Raw genomic sequence first — 22,722 nt, 5'->3', positions numbered from 1 at the left:
TCAGCAACATCAAAAACATAAAATAAGAGAAAAATTAACCAGTCACTACACCGTGGTCAGTATCTCGAGAAATTAGCGTTTTTTTTTGGGGAGTGCCACTCGTCTATAAAGTCACATAATTTTTTTTGTATTGCATATTTTGACTTGAAATTTTAGATAAAACGTCTTCATGAATTATGTTTTATTGTTGTGTTGGTTAAAATTATAAACTAAAAGTTTGTCACTCAACTTTTTTAGGTACCCCGTCAAAATAGCCCCGTCAAAAAAGCTCCGACAAAACAGCCCCGACATAATATACCGCACACAAAATAGCTCCGACAAAATAGCCTGCAGACAAAATAGTCTGCAGACAAAATAGCCGCGGAATAATAGCCCGCCGACCAAATAGCCCTGACAAAAAAGCTCCCTTCAGAATTCATCATGAAATAATCCCTTAAAAATACATTTTTTCGGAAATGGTAATTATCCTCTATTCACATCTTAACTAAATCTTAACCACATTAAATTAAAATGGTCTTTTCAGAGAACTCGAGTCTTGTCTTCTCTGCCTCTTGGAAGTTTGAACATTTAATTTAAGCGAGAATCAATTTTTATTTGTGATATAAACATTTTTTGCTGTTTTCGGGCAACAGTAAAATGCATTTTAAATTAAAAAAATTACATACATTCTTCTTTTTTTGTCAAATAATTTAAATTAAAAAAGAGTTTTTTGACACCTTGTATAAATAATTATGTATTTGTTTATATTACTAAATAGAGAATTAAATAACCATTCAAATGAGCTAGTACACGACTCTCCTCATTCCCATTTAACTTCCCATTCCATTCTCATTTAAAAAAATCATCAATTACGTCATCACGCCCAGATGGATGACGTCACTAGTATGATATATATAACAGAATATCGTAATTTAAAAATAAAAATCGATCTATTTCAGGATTTTTCCTTAACGTCGCGGGTTTACGAAATAACGAATTTATTCCTTCCATTTGCACCATACTGTACGTCTGAATGGCCGATATGAATGAGTCCATGAAATTAAATTATTAGAAGAATTTTTTACTGAGCAACAACATTTTTGTTTAATTGAATAATATATTATATTTTGACAACGACGTCCGAATTGGAAGTCGAAACGTTAATAAAATATTTTTTTTAAGTAATAGGTCTGGATCCCGCGTATGAAAAAAAAGTTGATTAATAGCAAGCTGAAAATTTGTCAATAGCTTAAGGGTGTCTAGTCGGATAAACTTTGATATATGGGAACACTGTAACAGGGGCAGTTTTAATTGTGGAACAGGTTAAAAATTTGGAACGGTCAGAACACGAAAATGGCACATCTATTTTGTCCGACAGAACAGACATAAACTCTCCAAACAGAGATTAAACTCTCATGCAAAAATCAGACTGCTATTTATTACCTGTCATAGTTCCTGTCATTTGACATATTCTACATGTTCCACTCATTAAAACGCCAATTTGGTGATAAATAGCAGTCTGATTTTTGCATGAGAGTTTAATCTCTGTTCGGAGAGTTTAAGTCTGTTCTGTCGGACAAAATACATGTGCCGCTTTCGTGGTCTGACCGTTCCAAATTTTTAACCGGTTCCACAATTTAAACTTCCCCTGTTCCAGTGATCCCATATATCAAAGTTTGTCCGACTAGACACCCTTAAGCTATTAACAAATTTTCAGCTTGCTATTAATCAACTTTTTTTCATACGCGGGATCCAGACCTATAAATTGTGGCTTATTTCCCAATTAGAATAGTAATTTAAAATAAATGGTACTCCGTTAAAAGGTAAAACTTTTTATTGGAGGGGTTTTCTAAGAGGCTGTTTTAGCCGGGGCTATTTTAGCCGGGGCTGTTTTGACCGGGGCTATTTTGTGTGCGATCTATTTTATCGGGGCTATTTTGTTTGCGGGCTATTTTGTCGAGGCTATTTTGTGTCCGGGCTATTTTGACGGTGATTTTTTGACGGGGCTGTTTTGACCGGGCTATTTTGACGGGTCACGACTTTTTTAAGTAAACGACATGAAACTAATGAAGTCTGACGACAAAATGTTTAAAAATTAATAACTCCCCTTTCAATTTGTTCAATCATTTCAGATAAAGCTCGTTGTCATCTAAATACCGCTAAGATGACACAGTAAAATTTTCAAAAGGAAATATTGACAGCGACCGAAGATACAGCGAGGTAAATATGAAAAATCATTAAGATTAATTTTTCGTATTTTTGTATAAAATTTGATTTTTAGACATGTTTCGCCAATTCTAGATAAAAATAAACTTCATATTCGGATTTAGCGACCTCGAAAATACAAAGAATGACCAAAATTTGCCACTCACCTTTCATGGTCGCTTTCTCGATTTCTAAGCCTCAAATTAGGGTGTGCCGCTCGCCTAATAATGATCATACGTTTTTGCGATATGTGGTAACAGATGCAATTGGATCCACCACATCATTTCGTATTTAAATCTGCAGTTAGATGAGGGAACTCTATAAGTGAAAAGAGTTCAAAGCAACCAGAGCCACAAAAATCATCCAACAAGGCTTCCATATTTTGGCATTCTCAAGAAATGGTATTCATCTATGACCTTTATCAAAGAAGGTTACGACGAATGTTATGGAAGTTTATTATTGCTCCTGTTATTATTGTTGTATGTTATTACCTTTGTTATTATTCCAGGGGTACAGAACCAAAGAGGGGCACCTAATAGGTGACAAAGAAGGAAAACTGGATAGATGGAGGGAACATTTTGAGGAACTGGTAAATGAGAGGCAGGAAACAAATGACTAGGTTCAGATGAGAGTGATACAAGAAAACTACAACCAAGAGAATGTAGTGGAGCCTCCGACAGACTAGGAAATAATAGAAGTTGTAAGAAGCATAAAAACTAACAAGAGTGCTGGTATCAATGACATTCCTAAAGAGATGGTAAAACATGGGGATAGAATATTAGAAAATATAATATGTAGCCTACTAAAGATGATATGGGATCAGGAAGAAATGCCGAAACAATACAGTCAGCCTGTAGTATGTCCGATATTTAAAAAAGGAGAAAAATCTCGGTGTGATAGTTACAGAGGGCCAAGAATATAAGAGAAAAATTAGACAGATATGTAAGTGTGCAGGTAGGGGAATATCAAGGTGGTTTTAAGAAAGGAAGATCTACCATCGATCAGATTTTCGTACTAAAGATGTTAGAGAGCGATACCTAAGAACAAGAGCTAAACATGAAGCTCCTGTTTATAGACTTCAAGTAGGCATTTGGAAGGAATCGTCTTTATCCAGTAACTCTGATACCGTAGAAGTTGGTCAAACTAGTGAAAATTCCATTGGAGAGAACAGAAAATCGAGTATCACTGTAGGGTAGCCTCTCAGAAAAGTTCAAAGTACGAAGGGGTTTGAAGCAGGGAGACCCTCTGTCAATTGTCTTTTTCAATATTTGTGTATTAGAGGTAATATTCAGAGAAAGCGGGATCAGAATGCAAGGTACGATCCATGACAGAAGAACTCAGGTACTTACATATGCAGAAGACATAGTATTGATAACAAGAACAAAAAGATAACTGCTAAGATTATTTAAACTTTATGAAAGAGAAGCTAAGTACTACGGTCTGAGTATTAACGAAGATAAAACAAAATTTATGGAAATGGAAGTTACACTAAATGAAGGACAGATAGGCAAAGTTCAAGTACAGTTGGAGCAAGTTGTATCTTTCTCCACCTGTACGATGTTCCAGATATTCCAATTTTCATATTATTATTGTACTTAAAATTTTCATTTCTTTATCCACCCTTTTCAGAATGTCTCTGTTTATATCATGATCTATCGACGATATTGTCAGAATTCTTATATACACCCATATACGAAGGGATAAAAAAGTATAAAACAATTATTTTGCATTTTTTGCAATACCATCTATCCAGATATAAATCTATTTTCAAAAGTTTCTATAAGTAGTGATCTTACCCGTCGTCATGCGACGGGGAATACAATCAATTGCTCCATACAGTCACTGCATTTATTTCTTTTTTTACTTTCTGCTATGTTATCCTATCTATCATCTTTTTGTCTGTCTTCATATTCATGTCTTCAACACCGACACGTGGCATTCAGACAGAAGTGACTATTTCTTATAGCACTTATATACTATTTAAATTTTATGTCTGCTATAACTAAAGTATCGTCGAGCTATCATGTTATATTCAACGAAACCAGCTTCGTACAACCTTTAATTAGATATCGCAAACCAGACTGAAACTTTACCTTAATTTTCCCTTAGCCACCATCTTAGCTATTTCAGAATGGTTAAGATGCTGAACCCTCTCCCTGCTTCCTTTTCGCGAACCTGGATAACTTTTCCTTCCAGTGGTCGTGATGGTGCTCTCTGTAGATATTTTGAATTTTAACGTTTTCTCGGAAACTTCCACCTCGTTTGCCGTTTCAGAGTCTCCACTTTCTGGATCCTCTTGAACGTCTTCAAGACTTTGTCCCTCTCCAAGTACTGTAGGTGCATCATTTTCTGTTACTTCTTCGTCTGTTGAACGAGATCTGTACAAACATAAAGATATATTAATAAGAAAAAATAACAACTGGAAAACTACTGTTTGCTAGATTTAAATAAAATTTATGATTAAATTGGTAGCAAATCATTATGCGACAAAATATGTTTTAAGAGGTGAAGTATTTGTATCAAGGTGATCTAGACGTATTCTTTGCCATTATTTAAATGGTGTATGTTTATGATTAGATATCAGATTTATACAAGGCAAGAAATAACGAAAATGAGATATAAGAAGGTCATACAGGAGGAAATAGGCAAAGAAGAAAAAATATCACAAATAGGAGAAGAAAGATGGGTAAAATTTAAAAATGCTATGATAAATACAGCAAATCTAGTAACTGGGACCACAAGGAACAAAAGGAAAGAGAAACGGATACCATGGTGGAATAAGGAGGAAAAATCGAAAAAATAAAAGACCAGAAGAAATTGTGGAAAGATTACCTAAAAGACAAATCATAACAAAATAGGAAAGATACAAAATACAGAAAATAAAAGTTAAAGAAACAGTCAAAAATGAGAAAAAGAAAAGCTGGGAAAAGTTCGTATAAAGAATGGAAGAAATCTGTAAAGAAAATGTAAAATTGTTTTGTAGAACACTGAGAAATCTTCTAAGCAAAAAAGAAATAAAACTAAAACAAATAATGACCAAAAATTTAACCAATATCTTTATCTAATATTATCCTAACAATAATATTATACTATGAAAAGGATATAATGGAAACATGGAAAGAACATTTCGAACAGCTGTTAAACGGAGAGCAAGGAAAGGCAAAGGAAAATGAACACAACGTAATTATCGGATCGAATGAAAACACAGAGGAAACCAAAGCTTTAAAGAAAAAAGAACTATAGAGACAAAAACTATGTGTAGCAGCAAAACTATACGAAATAATAATAGAAAGAAACATCAGGTTGGACACAGAACATTAACTAGAGGACGTAGAAAATGGATTCAAAAAAAGACATAACACACAAGACCTTATATATTACATAAGACAGTATACATAAGTTTTATAGACGTGGAAAAAGCATTTGATTCAATCGAAAGGGAAATTATGTGGGAGAGCCTGAAAATGAAAAAATAAGTAAAAACCTGATAGAAGCAACTAAAAGTATATATAGTGTAGGAAACAGAGGTTGAACCTCACAAAATGGACACAAGTGCGGTTTTATTTTTTTCCGGTGTATCAAGGGGTGCTTATTATGAGACTAACATTTTCTTAAAACATTTCACCCCGGAACCCCTTTTTCCTCCCTTTAAAGGAGGTAATTTGTAGTTTTTGCGAAACGTAGCCCTTCCTGTGCGTTTTACAAAAAATTTACTTAATAGTACTAAAAATTTACTATTTATTTCCCGACAGCATATGTCTATCACACACCGTTTAGCGGGGTTGGCGCCTCAAAGTTGACAAATTTTTAAAAAAGATGTTGTTAAAAAAAATATTTTTCTCTAACTTTACTGAAAATTAAGAATAAATCCTGCGGCAATTAACCACAAATAAGTGGATGATATTTAGATTTAACTTAAGTGCAATTGCAAATTTTTTAATTACATGGTGTTACATTTTAAAAAACCTCTTTTATACCATCTGAACCGCCTATGCTAGAGTAAAAAAACTTTAAACGATTATCCATGTACTGGTGTTATTTACAAATTTCTATAACGCACCCCCATTTTTTTCCGGGACCACCCAAAAAAAGGAGAATTAATAAAGAAAGTATTTTTTTGGAATCCTTCACACAGCATGCCCTTTACTAAAATGCTTCATATATTATTTTGTGCACGGTCTTATTACCCATGCATGGACACCAAAAGCGATTTCTTGATGCAACTCATGTAGCAAAAAAAAATAAATAAAGGGGTGACGAAAAAAATTGTTTTTTGCTTTTTGGTCCATATGGACATATGCTCCATTAATAGGGTTTTTCATAAATCCTTGAAAAATATCCTTGAAATATCATATCCTTGAAAATAAACTGCAGAAACTACCCCCATGACTTGGAGAACATGTTTTTACGATTTTCTCATTACCTAAAGTATTAAAGGTCACTATTTTCTCTACAAATAAGGTCATATGCATTTTTTTCGTATAAGCTATCTTTACGGCACAATGGCGCCGTAAACCTCAGAAATGCTTTGGCGTTCTCCAGTTTTTGTTTTTTTTTTATAACGTACTTATGGAAAATAAAAGAACACACTGTCTGCTAAACATTATAACCTATGCATATTTTATTTTCTTTGCACCCTAAAGCCACAGTGCTGGCCCAAGATCAATTTTTGATTATTTTCTTTATTAATTCTCGTTTCTTGGGGTGGTTTCGGGCAAAATATGGGGGTGTGTTATACAAATTTGTAAAGTTTTTTTACTGTAGCATATGCGGTTCCGATGGTATAAAAAGGGGTTTATTTAAATGTATCACTCTTTAATTTAAAAATTTGCAATTGCCCTTAAATTAAACCTATACCAAAAAATCAGCCACTTGTTTGTGATTAATTGCCGCAGGGTTTCTTCTTGATTTCCATTACAGTTAGGAAAAAATAATTTTTTTTAAAAACATCTTTTTAAAAATTTGTCAAATTTGGGACGTCACCCTCGCTAAACGGTGGGTGATGGGCATATGCTGTCGGGAAATAAATAGTAGGAAATATAGTCCTGTTCATTTTACTATTAAGTAATTTTTTTGTAAAACGTACAGGAAGGGCAACGTTTTGCAAAAACCACAAATTACTCCTTTTAAAGGGATGGGAAAGAGGGTTCCGGGGCGAAATTTTTTAAGAAAATGTTAGTCTCATAATAAGCACCCCTTGATATACCAGAAAAAAAAATAAAACCGGACTTGTGTCCATTTTGTGAAGTTCAACCTCTGTTTTCTCCACTAATATGAAAACAATAAGTTCAATACGAACGCAAAACGCAAGGGGTTAGACAAGAAGATAGTTTAATATCAGTTCTTTTTATCAATGAGACAGTAAAGGAATTTAAGAATACCTGTAAAACATAATGTATAAGATGGAATAAAAAGATAAATGTAGAGCTATTTGTATTTGCATAAACAGCAGGAAAATTGAAGCACAATTTAGAAAGATGGAACTCAGAAGTAACAATATAACCTAAATGTAAATAAAAAGAAGACACATAATTAAAATAACAAGGAAAAAGACACAAATGACTCAATCAAAATAATGATAGATCAAGAAAAATAGAGCAAACTAACATATTTATGTAAATAGGTAGGAAAAGCAACAAATAACAGAGGAAGCATCAAGGACAATCAAAACAATAGACTAAAGAGTACAAAAACTATTCGTCTCCAAATATAGGATTCATTAACAACAACAAAATATTAAGGAAAACGAATTTGACAAATGAAATAATATTTAGGCCAACGTTTAAACCTGAAAGACACCACAGTAGCATACAAGCAACAGATATGACAGATATGAAATACCTTAGAAGAAGCATAGGTGAAAAAAGACAAACAGACTCACAAATAAAGAAATAAGAAACAAACTTAAAATTAACAAGTTACTTTTGAGGCAATAAAGGAGACAAACAAAAGAAGCAGACCAATAAGAGTGAAACAGCGACATATCAGAGATATTAAAAGAATTAATAAAATTCATTAAGAGCTGGAACGGTAGAAGAGGAATAATTATATATGTACTTACGTACGACTGGATATATTTTAAGAGTGGCTTCTAAATAAAAAAAGGCAATACCTTGATCTAGTTTGCTGGAAACTTAAGCTCTTCTTCATTTTGACGTTTGAATTAGAGTTCGACTTTGGCACATTCGATCCACTGTCCGGACTTTGAGACGATGGACTATGATCGGCTAATGTTGTTTCTACTATACTTTTTCGATGCAGTCTTTCTTCCCTCGTTGCTTCATTAAGTCTTCTGTAGTAGTCTAATGCGTCTCGTACAGGCTGAATAATCAAGTCCTAAACATATTTAAGACGTATTAGAAGTTTTAAACAAATAAAGACGATTATTGTTATAATTGTTAGTGTACTAATTCATATTATTTGTGTGACCGCTTAAGTGGACTAGTTATACACAGCAGAATATATAAAAAATGCGAAGAATATGGACATATTTTGGATTCCGAGTTGACTTAGATACCCGAGAGGTTCTATTCACTCTTCAACTGTTAATTCAAATATTTGTTTTATCGACTATAAAAGCATTTGATAGTGTAAAACATAAAAAGCTCATAACCATCTTGAAAGAAGCAGGGATAATAACAGAGACTTAAGAATCATATACAGGGTGTCCAAAAACTCTCCCGACAAACGAAGATCGGAGATTTTTCAGATAATTTTAAAACAATTATTTTAACCCAATTCAATTAGTCCGAAAATGCATCCTAACAGAGCTAGAGCTAGGGATGTCGGTTGTTGACCAAAACACCGGTTTCCGGTTATACCGGTTTTTTACCAACGGTTTAACCTGCCAGTTATAACCGGACCAAAAAACCGGTTATTCCAAAAACCGGTGTTTGGTTTTTTTGTCATAACCAATACCCAATAGATTACATTTACATTGACCTTAGTTTACGATACTCCATTCGAATGGATATCAGTCCATATTAGTATAGAAATCAGTGTTCAGTGTTGTAAAATCGGTTTCAGTCAGCTGAAAATTTGTCACCTACGCGCGGGGGGCGAAAAATTTCCGGTTTTTCACGGGTCATTACTTTAAAAAGAAAAACCGGTTATAACCGGAACAAAAAAACAACTGGAAAAACCGATTATTGGAAAGGGAAAAACCGGTTTTAGGTTATAACCGGTAGGTATTTCCCATCCCTAGCTAGAGCTCTTTAAAGACGACCTCTTGTAATCAGATTTTTTAAACACCTCCAAAACGCTTCTATTTAAAGAAACGAATACTTGTACGCCCATTTATCTTCCGGAGCTAAATTGATTCCATCAATAGCAAATTTCAAGTACCGGTCGTAGGCGTCCATTTTCGGTAGGGCAAGGATTATTTTATGGCATAACTTTTTTGTCTTTAGTTCTTAAGCATTTCTCAGACTGGATTATTAAGTTGTGAGGTATTAAAGTACTAAAAGGTACTCTCGCTTTATGTCGGTAGGATGCATCATTTCTTAGAAAAATCGATTTGAAAATTTTTCGTTTGTTGAATTTAAAATCCATTTAGATAAACGGAAACTGGTACATTGATTTCTTGTTCAGAGATAAATCGATTTCCTCAATTGCGAAATTCTAGTACCGGTCATATGCGTCCGTTTTGGGTAAGTCAACGGTTATTTTATCGCATTACCTTTTTGTCGTAAATTTTTAGGCATTTTTGGTACATACTTAATAATTAAACTTTAATGTATTCTATTACTAAAAGTTACTATTGCTTTAAGTCAGTAAACTACACCGTTTTTTTTAAACAATTTTCAAATTATTCAAATTAAAAAAACGAAAAATGTTTATATCAGTTTTTCTAGAAAACGATGCACTCCACCGATTTAATGCAAGAGTATCTTTTAGTACTAGAAGGCTTCACAATTTAATAATCCAGTGCCAAAAATGCTTAGAAGTTAAATTTAAAAAATGTATGCGATAAAATAACCATTGCCCTACCCAAAATAGGCGCCTATGACCGGTATTAGAAATTCGTAATTGATGAAATCTCTGGAACAAAATTTATAGGCGTACCAGTTTTCGTTTTTTTTTTAAATAGAAGCGTTCTCGAGATATTTAAGAAAAACTAATTACAAGACGTCATCTTCAAAGAGCTCTAGCTCCCTTAGGAAGCATTTTCGGACTAGGTGAATTGGGTTAAATTTTCTTAAAATTATCTGAACAATCTCCGGTCTTGGTTTGTCGGGAGAGTTTCTGGACACCCTGTATTTTATATTAAAACCAAATTGCCAACATTGAAATGGATGACCAATTGACAGAAGCAATCTCTATAGATAGAGTAGTGAGACAAGGATGCATTCTCTCCCTGGTGTTATTTAATGTATGTATACTCTGGACTCTGAACATATCTTCGTTGAAGAGCAGGGAGAACTACAGGAAGGCGTATTAGTCAACGCAGTGCGTCTAAACAACATTAGATATGCCGACGACTCAGTGATTTTTGCAGATAGTCTAGATGGTTTGAAAAAAATAATATCGCGTATATAAGTAGAGACCATGGACTTGATATCAATACAAAAAAGAAAATTAATGGCAGTTTTCTTCTTCCAATCTATTGAGACATTGTTTATTAAGAGTCCATGTCTCCACACCATACAAAAGAACAGAAAATTAATCACTTTATTACTCGTTTTCTAAGATTTAGGCTAACGTCTCTACTACATAATATTTTTTTCATAATATGAATAAGTACATTAAATAATATTATTATTTAATGCACTTCTAGCCTTTTCTATTCTAATGGATCTATGTAAGCTACATGAAAGGGTATCAGTGGGAGTTACTGGGCCCAATTTCAGGCTATCCAAATCTCTTGGAAACGCCCCAGCTATCTTTCAGGCAGAAATGTATGCTATAAACATTAGTGCGCAGGAATGCCTCAACCAAGACATTCATAAAGCAAACGTCTTTTTTTTATCAGCCAGCCAACCTTTCTTAAAGGCTCTAAAGTCATTTACTTGTGATTGTAAAATTGGTTTTGAACCGTAAACAATCCCTCAAGAAGCTGGCGGAACGCAACAAAATAACTTTACTGTGGGTGCCAAGTCACAAGGCAATTGCATGAAATGAAAAAGCTGATGGCCACGCAAAAAAGGGGCTAATACCGCATTCCAAGGTCCAGAAACCTTCTGTCGCCTATCGAAAAACCACATTAGAGAAGATCTCAGGACCTGGGGACTAGGAAAAAGGCCCATAAAAGTGCCGCTTATTGCAACAAACCGCCTTCTCAAAATGAGTTAAAAATATATAAAGATGTTCACAGGCCTTCTCACTGCTCACTGTCCTCTGAGATATCATCTCAAAAAATGGACAAATCAGATAGTGAGAACTGTCGTTTCTATGACAACGGAAAAGGAACGACAGAACATATTCTCAATTTTCACAACACTCTGTGGAATATTCTAGCCTTTATAAAATATTGAAATTAAAACCCGACTATAGCTCCAGATTTTCTTAACATTCTGTTTTTTTATTCATTCGCTTATGTTGGATAATAAAAAAGTTAGGGACTTTAACAACTAGTCATATTCTTTATCAAAACAGGGTGTTTCTAAATGTATGTATATACACCGTTCTTAGGCGTCAACGCCCTTCGGTAGGGATCTATGGGGGAGTATCACCGAGCCGCAAGCCCTTATCCCTTGCCGTACTGCTCCCTCATAGGTCGATCAGATGCCCGCATATTCCAGTCTAAGCGCCAGATTCATATTTAGAATTTTATACTGACGCGTTAGCCTTTTTGTTTTTCCGATGGCCTGGCTTGGGCTTGAACTCTCGTACCTCACGGCGAAGTGACGTGCGGGTCAGCCGCTAGTCGCACTGAGCTATCCGATCGACGTGTTTCTAAATAACTGCGACAAATTTTAAGGGGTAATTCTGCATGAAAAAATAATGACCCTTGGTTTGATAAACCTATGTCCGCAAATGTTTCGTTTCCGAGATACGGGATGATCAATTTTTTCTTACAAGCTGACAATTTATTTAGTGCTCTAAAACTGGTTGAGATATGCAAATGAAATTTGGTAGGTTTTAAGTAGTAGATATTGCGCATTTTTTGACATACAACTAATAATTTTACATTCACCATTGGCGCGCATTCGGGTCATATTACCCTATCATATCACCCGCATGAACGCCAATGGTGAATATAAAATTTTTAATTGTTTGTCAAAAAACGTGAAATAACTACCTCTTAAAACCTACCAAATTTAATTTTCTAATATCAACCGATTTTAGAGCAATAAATAAATCGTAAGTTTGTAAGAAAAAATTCAACATCCCGTATCTCGGAAACGAAGCATTTGCGGACATGGGTTTATCAAGCTAACGGTCATTAATTTTTCATGCAGAATTACCCCTTAAAGTTTGTCGCACTTATTTAGAAACACCCTATATTCATAGAAAACATGTCTAGTTGTTAAAGTCCCTAACTTTTTTATTATCCAACATAAGCAAATGAATAAAAAAACAATGTAAAGAAAATCTGAGGCTATAGTTGAGTTTACCCAACTTTATAGAGGCTAGAATATTCCACAGGATGTTGTGAAAATTGAGAAGAAACCGAGTTTGATTGGTACACCCGGTATACAATGAAAATTTACATGTCTAGCAACAGTATTACTACAGAGATATTGCAAAGGAATAGGGCTATAACATTTTAAAAATATTACTTAATTCGGGCAACAGGTTTAGGAGATAAGAGACATCAAAATGACTCATTTTTTGGGGTGCCCGTTTTTCGTGCCGGTTAGTGTATGTATATTATGTGTATACCTCGTCTAATTTACTTACCGTTGCACGTCATCCGCGCCATAGCCTGTGACACGATACCAACACGAAATATTTAGGCGGTGGGTATGTTCTTTTTTAGAATCAAAATGATTCTAAAGGGGAACACACCTACCGCCTAGATATTTCGTGTTGGTATCGTGTCACAGGCTATGGCGCGGATGACGTGCAACGGTAAGTAAATTAGACGAGGTATATACATATAGTTAGGTTCGAATGAAAGGAAAATAGAAGGAAAACGGAACCCAGGCCGTAGAAGGAGGTCATGGTTGCGGAATTTGTGAGAGTGGTTTGGCTGCACCACTAATGACCTCTTTAGGTTAGCTGTATACAAGGTCAGGAGAGCCTTGATGATTTCCAATATCCGATGATGGGGTGGCATAAGAAGAAGAAGTTAGGTTGGAGGAGGGATAGAGTTTTATGTGCTATTAGATTGAAAACTTAGTTTTTTGATAGCAGTTGCCGCTAGGGCATCCCTGCCATTTCGTTCGTTGCAATCCGTGACTGCACGCCGGGGTTTGTCCTAGTTGGGTCAGAGAGAGCAGCATATATGCCTCCTGATGAGAGACTAATAAGTTTTGAAACCGGTAGAGGTGCTTGCTGCACTCTCTGATTGAACTGGAATTATGATGCGGCTGTAGTTTCGTGTTGCAACGAAATTGAAAATGTTATTCGTTTTAGAGTTTTAATGGTTGAAGGAGGTATAGAGCGTGTAATAGCAGGCGCTTGCGAAGCAAGCTCCTGAGATACATTGTCAATCATATGAGCACATTCTTTCATGAGCACATTTTCAATTTTCGAGATTTTCACTTCTATCGGCACTTTTCCGAGTGCGAGATTTTTTTTTGATAAATCTTTATAGGTATGGATCCCGCGTATGAAAAAAAAGTTGACTAATAGCAAGCTGAAAATTTGTTAATAGCTTAAGGGTGTCTAGTCGGACAAACTTTGATATATGGGATCACTGGAACAGGGGAAGTTTAAATTGTGGAACCGGTTAAAAATTTGGAACGGTCAGACCACGAAAGCGGCACATGTATTTTGTCCGACAGAACAGACTTAAACTCTCCGAACAGAGATTAAACTCTCATGCAAAAATCAGACTGCTATTTATCACCAAATGGGCGTTTTAATGAGTGGAACATGTAGAATATATCAAATGACAGGAATTATGACAGGTGATAAATAGCAGTCTGATTTTTGCATGAGAGTTTAATCTCTGTTCGGATAGTTTAAGACTATTCTGTCGGACAAAATAAATGGGCCGTTTTCGTGTTTTGACCGTTCCAAATTTTTAACCTGTTCTACAATTAAAACTGCCCCTGTTCCAGTGTTCCCATATATCAAAGTTTATCCGACTAGACACCCTTAAGCTATTAACAAATTTTCAGCTTGCTATTATTTAACTTTTTTTCATACGCGGGATCCAGACCTATTAGCTTGAATTTAGTTGATTAAAATTTGTAGACAATTTTTTTGTGTAGAATGAATTTGTTTCTATTTTCAGCGTCGAATGATATCTTCAATGTCAATGCTGCACGATCTACTGAAAAACTAATTTGTTTCAAAATTTAATTTGTTTTTCAATCAAAAAGACAAAGAAAACCAATACGGAGATAAACTTTATTATATACAACGTCCGAATGTAGGGTTGTACGGGACTGAATTTTTTGCCTTACTCTCAAAAGTTTGAACCTTATCCTGTTCGTACTATAAAAACTTTTGCTATGAGTTCATTATATCTTGGTATTATTGTTCATATTTTGTATCTAATTTAGTTGTACGTAGCAAGCGTACTATGATCATTTGGTAAAGGTAGTCTCATGTGGATGGTACCCTATATGTAAGTAAGAGGTATTCAATTTTGTAACATCTTACAGGACTGTTGGTATATTGTATATTCTGTTAAAGTATAACTTTGTCATTTGAGAGTCACATAATATTCACTGTGTGTAACTCAGAGATTGTGCAAATCTTAGTAGTTATAGTTAATAAATTTTGTTTATTTGGTATATCATTTATTATTATTCTTCCTACATATTTACATTTACTGATTTAATATACTTTACAGCAGTGTAAGATACCTGGGAAAGTGATCGAAGATCATTTTGTGGTGCCCTTGATTTGTTTTGTGTTTATTCAATTGTTCTTCTTTAGCAATTAATCATATTTATTCCTTTTCACTACATTATTCTTATCTCAATATTTTCATTCTTTGAGCTACCGTCTTTGACAGGCATGCAAATTGGCCGTATCCCATATTCATATTTATTCCTTTTCACTACATTATTCTTATCTTAATATTTTCATTCTTTGAGCTACCGTCTTTGACAGGCATGCAAATTGGCCGTATCCATCCTTGAGTCTCAAGTTGTCGTTCTTTTGCATATCTTGCTAGCCTAACTCCATTCAGTTTGCATCTGTCCATTCATATTTCTATCTATCATCTGTTCATCCCACTTTCTTCATCTTTTCATTCCCCCACATAAAACTACGGACAAGTAGTGGTTTCTTACATCAGCTTCTCCAAAGAGAAGCTATTATTTTCATTTTTGTCATATTGGCTGTAAAAGAATCTTTCTTTTCTCTACTTCTGTTGGAGTTAGTCTTTCTCTTTACATTCACTCCAACGTAAGTCGTCTTATTTGTTACAGAGGGATAGAGTTATAATGGTTGGAGGAGGTATAGAGCGTGTACTCGCAGGTGCTTGCGAAGCAAGCTCCTGAGGTACATTCATGAGCATACTTTCAATTTTGGAGATTTTTACTTCTGTCGGCACTTTCCCGAGTGCGAGATTTTTTTTGATAAATCTTTAGTTTGAATTTAGTTGATTAGAATTTGTAGACAATTTTTTTGTGTAGAATGAATTTGTTTCTATTTTCAGCGTCGAATGATATCTTCAATGTCAATGCTGCACGATCTACTGAAAAACTAATTTGTTTCAAAATTTAATTTGTTTTTCAATCAAAAAGACAAAGAAAACCAATACGGAGATAAACTTTATTATATACAACGTCCGAATGTAGGGTTGTACGGGACTGAATTTTTTGCCTTACTCTCAAAAGTTTGAACTTAATCCTGTTCGTACTATAAAAACTTTTGCTATAAGCTAACAAATACCTGCAATTCGATAAACAGTTCTCCGAGAGCCTCGAATAAGGGCAAAAGCACAAATCCGATAAAAGAGCATTGGGAGGAGGGCTTTGTAATTTTTTCACGGTCCATGAACGGCGTAACTGGCAAACCCTCCAATTTTTCAGCGTCGCTCTGCTTGAAGAATTCCTGGAGAAGTTTATCTAGCCAGGGTTCAGCAACGTCCATAGGCCTGGCTTCGTTGGATATGTCCGATACTTTGATTAGTACCATGCATAACTGAAATAAAATCAAACAATTAGGACAGAATAGTTTTTTTAGCACAAAAAATATAACAAAATAGTATTAAGTCATGTCGATAAGCTTTGTAAAGGAGCTTTTATTTTTTTGTCTTCATTTATTGTTTTCTATCAGGTTAGCCAATAGAGTATCTAAACAAATAATAAAATAATATTCCAAACAAATCGACACCATTAACAATAATATAATACATAAGGAAAAAATTTCCTGTAGCTGGCTATATACCATTAGTTACAAAAATTGGAGAAAAATTCTTCTGTGTAAAAGGCATATTTATTTGAAAACCCCAAAAAAGAGCTACATTAAAAAACAGAACGTTTTCGCTCTAAAGAGAGCATCATCAGTATTCTAAGCAAGTTTTACATGCTAAGCCACCAAAAATACATGGGTTAAAACCCTTAAAATGTCGACTAAAAGTCTTACATTGACAGGTTGTATACTAAATCCTGGCGATGGATGAAAAATATAACGATACCCTAAGACATTATATGACTATTCCACGAAGCATATGGGTGGTTGAGTCGATTTATTTGTCTTCACAAAGAGAAAGGTGAAAGCCAAAAGTTGGCTTTATTATTTATTAATATTAATTTATTAATTAATTTATTAATATTTATTCATTTAAAAAGAACACTTTTACAAATAAATATTCCTACGTTAGACGTTAATGGAACAGTTAAAAGATAAGAATTTATAATTTACCCGGAGTCTTCGGCTTCTTAAATTTTGCACTTAAATTTTGCAATTGATTATTTCTGTTTAACTTCATTATTATTGTTATTATTGTAAATATATTGACGATTTACGTAATTTTAGTAAATTGGATTGTTATTGTTTTGTTTTCTTGACTTTTTATAAGCTTTGTCGATAAAATTGTGCAATTTTTCATGACAATAAAGCATATTTCTATTCTATTCTATTCTATTCTATTCAGTGAAATTAGCATCATCGTAGGATACCTAAACATTTGACTTCTCATTTGCTGTGCTTACCGCATACATACTTCCGGCAAAAGTAAACTAATACGGTCTTTTTTCTTTTAGATTTTGCTAATTTGCAACATAAATAGTATCGTGTAGGGATGGGAAAAACCTACCGGTTTAAACCTAAAACCGTTTTTTTTTACTTCGCAATAACCGGTTTTACCGGTTGTTTTTTGTCCCGGTCATAACCGGTTTTTTCTTTTTAAAGTTAAAACCGGTCTTTAGGTTTTTACGGTGATTAGGATTAGGTTAGGTATTATGTTGGATCCCAATCATAATTATTATTATCATGTAATTATTCCAAACAAAACCATAATTCAAATTTTATTTTATAAATACAGAAGCAAACTGAAAGTGCAAACTCACATCAGTCAGAAACAATCAAGTTTTATTATAATATTTCGTTGAAAAGGTATTTGTAATCATAATATTTACATAAGAAGTGATCTGGTCGAAGTAGACGCAAGCATCATCTATTTTTTACACTTGACTCTTGACATTGAAAGTGGGTGAATGACTTTTTCTGATTACCAAAATAATGTTCTGACTATGAATATTGAATTACCGATTACGAATACGAATCTCCAAGGATTTCCCTACGTTTTAAAAACGATACACCCATAGAGGGAGTATTAAATGGGTTAAAATGTACCTATTGTTTACAAATATACAAACGTATTAAAAGCTATAGATGATAATTTTTTTTTGATGGTAGTAAAAATAAAAGATAAATTGCATTATCCAATTTATTTTTAAGTAAAATATTTACGCTGATATTATTTTTTTAAATTCCATTTGAAGGAGTCTGAGAAATTTTTTATAAGTTGAAATGTTTGGGTTAAATTTTATATTATTGCAATATGTATATATTAATCTTACGCTATATTATATTTAATATTAATCAATAAATATATAATAATACTAAAATAAGAAATAAATATACTATTTAATAGAACAAAATGGTTTTATTAAAAATTATGTTTCGATAGTACTAATTTTGATCACATTTATATCGAGTATCGAGTCGAGTGTAGTATCGCAAACTAAAGTGCATTGTAAATGTAACATTGCAACCTATTGGATTAAAAAAACCAAAAAGCGGTTTTTGGAAAAACCGGTTTTTTATCCGGTTATAACCGCCAGGTTAAACCGTAAGCAAAAAAAAACCGGTATAACCGAAAACCGGTGTTTTGTCAAAAACCGCCATCACTAGTATCGTGCTTTTCCATTTTGGGATGGTTTTGAAGGAATTCAAGGGGGATTATTTATAGTCCACTGTCAAGTTTTTATAAAAGTATGAGGAAATGCATTAAGGGGATGGGTACGTATTTTCGGCTGCAATGCTATCCAAATGGGGATTCATTTTTTTCGAATTCTGAGAAAACTAATAAATATTTTTGAAAAATTTAAACGCATAATGAAAGACAGCGTTATTGCCGAGGGCCGAAAGTCCCTGAAAACTTCTAAAATGTTTATTTTAATAAGTTAAAGGGGTGAAAAACTAAGAGAAAATGTAGTACGATTTTTAGTTTCAAATATCTCATTTAAAATAAACTTTTTATTTATTCTAAGGGATTTTCGGCCCTCGATAATAATTTAGTCTTTCATTCTGCGTCTAAACTTTTTAAAAACATTTATTAGTTTCTTCAGGATTCGAACAAAATGGACACCATGTCCGTGGTGATATTTTCCAAATCGAACAGAAGATGACAAATAGAATATGATGACAAGACAGTTAGATGACAGTTTTAAATATTTTAAATATTTGACATGGCATCGGGAATATTTTGAGTTGTTGGTTAAATAATATTCATAATGTATTTGATAAATGATTAATTTAAGACGTGAACTTAATAAAATTATTTATTGTTTGTTATTTATGAAAGATCCAAGCAGAGAATATATCAGGATTATATTCTGTAATCCACATATTTTGTTGTCAAAGATGTTCAAAATAATTGTAAGCATTCCATAGTAACAATATATTATTAAAAAATAACTTTAACACTTTTCCTCATTTCTCGATTGAGCATTAGTTTTTTTGTAGAGATAAATTATTACAATCACTGGATAAATAGTTAGTGAAGAAATTATCACGTTCATCAACTGAATTAATCATTTGCAATTATACAAATAACAGTTATCCAAGAACATTAAAGAACCACCTCTTTAAAGTAAACTTGATGTCATTGTCAAGTAGAATGACATTCTAGTAATGTTTACATATCCATACCAGCGTGAATTTTATTACACATAATTTGCCGTATACAGACAGAAAAAGTAGGGATAGCCGTAAAATATTTGCGAATTATGTATCCATGGCCTTAAATTATAGAAATGCTAATTATGGCATTTAATAGGGCATAGTACGCCTACAACTACTAATAATTTGAGTTTTCTAGGATCAAAGGTATTTAGAAAATCGGATGCAATGCAATGTTGTGGATACTTTATAATCCGCTCTGTCCTTCTAGGCTTAAAAAAAAGAAATCAAGTTTAAGGAATAAAGTAGCGTTCGCTATTAAGAACAAGCAAAACCTATTTACTATAGTAATCTCTTTGCAGAAACTAAAAAACAAAAGAAAATATTATTTCACCTTTGTAAGCGTATATTCAATCATAATCCACGACTAGTATTATCCTTCTGGATGTTAAACCCATGGTTTAAATCGTTAAAAGTGAGGCTCATGAGTTGTAAAAATATCCTCACATAATAAAGTAGGCTTACATGTCAAGAGTAGGGTTCCTAAAATCTGATTTATATGGTTCAGACCAAAAAATACGGAAAGGATTTTATATAAAGGGATTTTATTTTATTATATAAAAAAGGGATCACGAAGAACATGAATACTGTCAATTTAAACCTGTAACGCTAATATTTATACGTTATTGTTCAAATATATACTTTCAGTGAAACGTGCTTCAAATATAAATTTACAGTGGTAAAAAGGGCGACAAAATAGTTATTTTTATCCAGCCTGTTTCAGCTAAAAAATCAATTTAAATATTAATTTTATATAGGATTGTGCCAAAATTATTACTGTAATAAAAATTACATTTACAATTAACTAAATATTTTTCGTTCTCAAAAAAGAAAAATTATTCAAACAATTCTGGGATGATTTTATATACTGATTTTTTTGGATTATAGGCTATTGATTACATTCAAAATAAGATAGCTAAAAGGAACTACAACGTTAACCGGGTTTTATTATTTCATATGGTCAATGGATATCTATATATGAAAAAACCGCGGAGTGCTACCATTTAAAGCGGTGCGTTTTTGAGAAATGGCTGAATTAGTCCCTGGGCACAGGTTACATTAGGGTGAGTTCCATGCACTTTTGGTACAAACCTACCTACATAAAAATTGTTCCTGGTTAAATTTCTTATCTAAATATCACTTTTTAAATTCAAGGATACTTTTTTTTACAAAAATATATTCAAAAGAAAAAGCACAAAGAAACCCAAAAGAAAGAAATTTTGTTTTTTGTCCCATAACTTTTGTCCACGAGGATATAGGTATAGACATTGCTTTACAGAAAAAAAACCTACATATTTCTTCTTTAAAATGTTGTTTAGTAGAGGTAATTAGAATTTATAGTTTTCGAAATATGATTTTTCAAAATTCGCCACTCACAGCAATTTTGGGCAATTTTCCTTGTTTTTTCGCAAATATTGTGCTGTAACTTTTTTCTACGTAAATTTAGGTATATGCAATGGTACACGTAATAGAAATAGAAATCAATTACCTTTAAAATGGTGTACTGTGTATCGTTATACGACTTCTTTTTTAAAGAGATTATGGTTTTTCAAAGTTTTATACTTTTAACGATTTTTATATTATAATATAAAAATAAAATAATATTATTATATAATATACTATATATTATATAATAATACATTATATATAGTATATATAATATAATATTATATTATATATTATATGATACCTAATATAAAAAAAAAATATTATTTTTTACATTTTTTACGATTATTTTTAAAATTTCTCATTATAACTTTTTTCTTCTACATTTAGGTATATATTATATTATATAATAATAAAAGCTTATTTTGCTTACTTTAAAATGGTGTATTACGAAACATTCTAGGATTATTTTTGAATAAGATATTATTTTTCAAAATGTAATAAGTACTTGCAACGATTTTTGATTTTAGTGTTATTTTTTAAATTTCTCATTATAACTTTTTTTTTCTTGTACATGAGTATATTATATATTGCTCAATAAAGAGAGCTTGCCTTCTGTTCTTTAAAATGGAATAATTTTTTTAAGTGGATAAATCTATATTTAAATAATGGAAACCGAGTGATTCTTTGATATTTTTTACCTGTATTATTTAAAATTATTTCTTTTACAAAAATTATATAAACATTAGTCTTAGAAAACATCACTTTAGTTAAAATTATTTAAACGTTGCCATTTAAAAAATTTTCAAAATCAAAGTCAATCTGTTCGTTAGCATTAGCTTCAATATCTTCCTCTGACACCTCAGTTATCTTAGAGTTTCCACAATTAGTACCCATGCACATGCACCCTTTGCAGAATATTAAACAACTAATTCCTATCTTCCTACAACCGCAGATTTTTGTACATCCTTTGGTACATTTACATGCTATTTTTTTCAAGCAAAGCTTGTGGTGCAGGAGCTTTGACAGCAAATATTGAAATTAATCCATATTTTAAAGTTTGCCCGGCCGAGTCACGTGGATCGAAAGTATTACCTATAAAAAAGAAGATTTAATCATAACACACAATCACATAAAAAAGTTATAATGAGAAATTTAAAAAATGATCCCAAAATCAAAAATCGTTGCAAGTACCTACTTATTACATTTTGAAAAAGCATATCTTATTCAAAAATAATCCTGGAATTTTTTATAATACTTATAAAACAGAATAAGCTTTCATTTTTATTATACATATAATATATACCTAAATGTAGAAAAAAAAAGGTATAATGGGAAAGTTAAAAAATAATCGTAAAAAATATAAAAACTCGTTAAAAGTAAAAAATCTTGAAAATGATAACCTCTTTAAAAGAAGTCGTACAACATTATACAGTAGAACATTTTAAAGGTAATTGATTTCTATTCCTCTTACATGTACCATTGCATATGCCTAAAGCTGCGTAGAAAAGTTACAGAACAATATTAGCGAAATAACAAGGAAAATTGCCCAAAATTGATATGAGTGGCGAAATTTGAAAAATCATATTTTGAAAACTGTAAATCCTAATGACCTCTACCGAACATCATTTTAAAGAGAAAATATGTAACTTTTTTTTTCTGTCAAGCAATGCC

At 32.7% G+C, this 22,722-nt stretch overlaps 1 protein-coding gene across 3 annotated transcripts in view; it reads right to left on the bottom strand.

The window, feature by feature from the left end:
* The window catches only part of LOC126889574 (high affinity cGMP-specific 3',5'-cyclic phosphodiesterase 9A), a 1,727,652-nt gene that overhangs the window by 30,698 nt on the left and 1,674,232 nt on the right, over positions 1 to 22,722 (bottom strand). For all 3 annotated transcript variants that reach the window (XM_050657957.1, XM_050657959.1, XM_050657958.1), the window contains 3 exons: positions 16,144 to 16,395; positions 8,297 to 8,520; positions 4,278 to 4,562 (listed from right to left, as the gene is read on the bottom strand). In XM_050657957.1, coding sequence (XP_050513914.1) covers positions 4,278 to 4,562; positions 8,297 to 8,520; positions 16,144 to 16,395 — 761 coding nt within the window. The remainder of the gene's footprint in view (positions 1 to 4,277; positions 4,563 to 8,296; positions 8,521 to 16,143; positions 16,396 to 22,722) is intronic.

This window comes from Diabrotica virgifera, chromosome 8 (assembly GCF_917563875.1).
Source record: "Diabrotica virgifera virgifera chromosome 8, PGI_DIABVI_V3a".
NCBI classification, from domain to species: domain Eukaryota; kingdom Metazoa; phylum Arthropoda; class Insecta; order Coleoptera; family Chrysomelidae; genus Diabrotica; species Diabrotica virgifera.
This window is presented reverse-complemented; position numbering and strand designations above follow the sequence as displayed.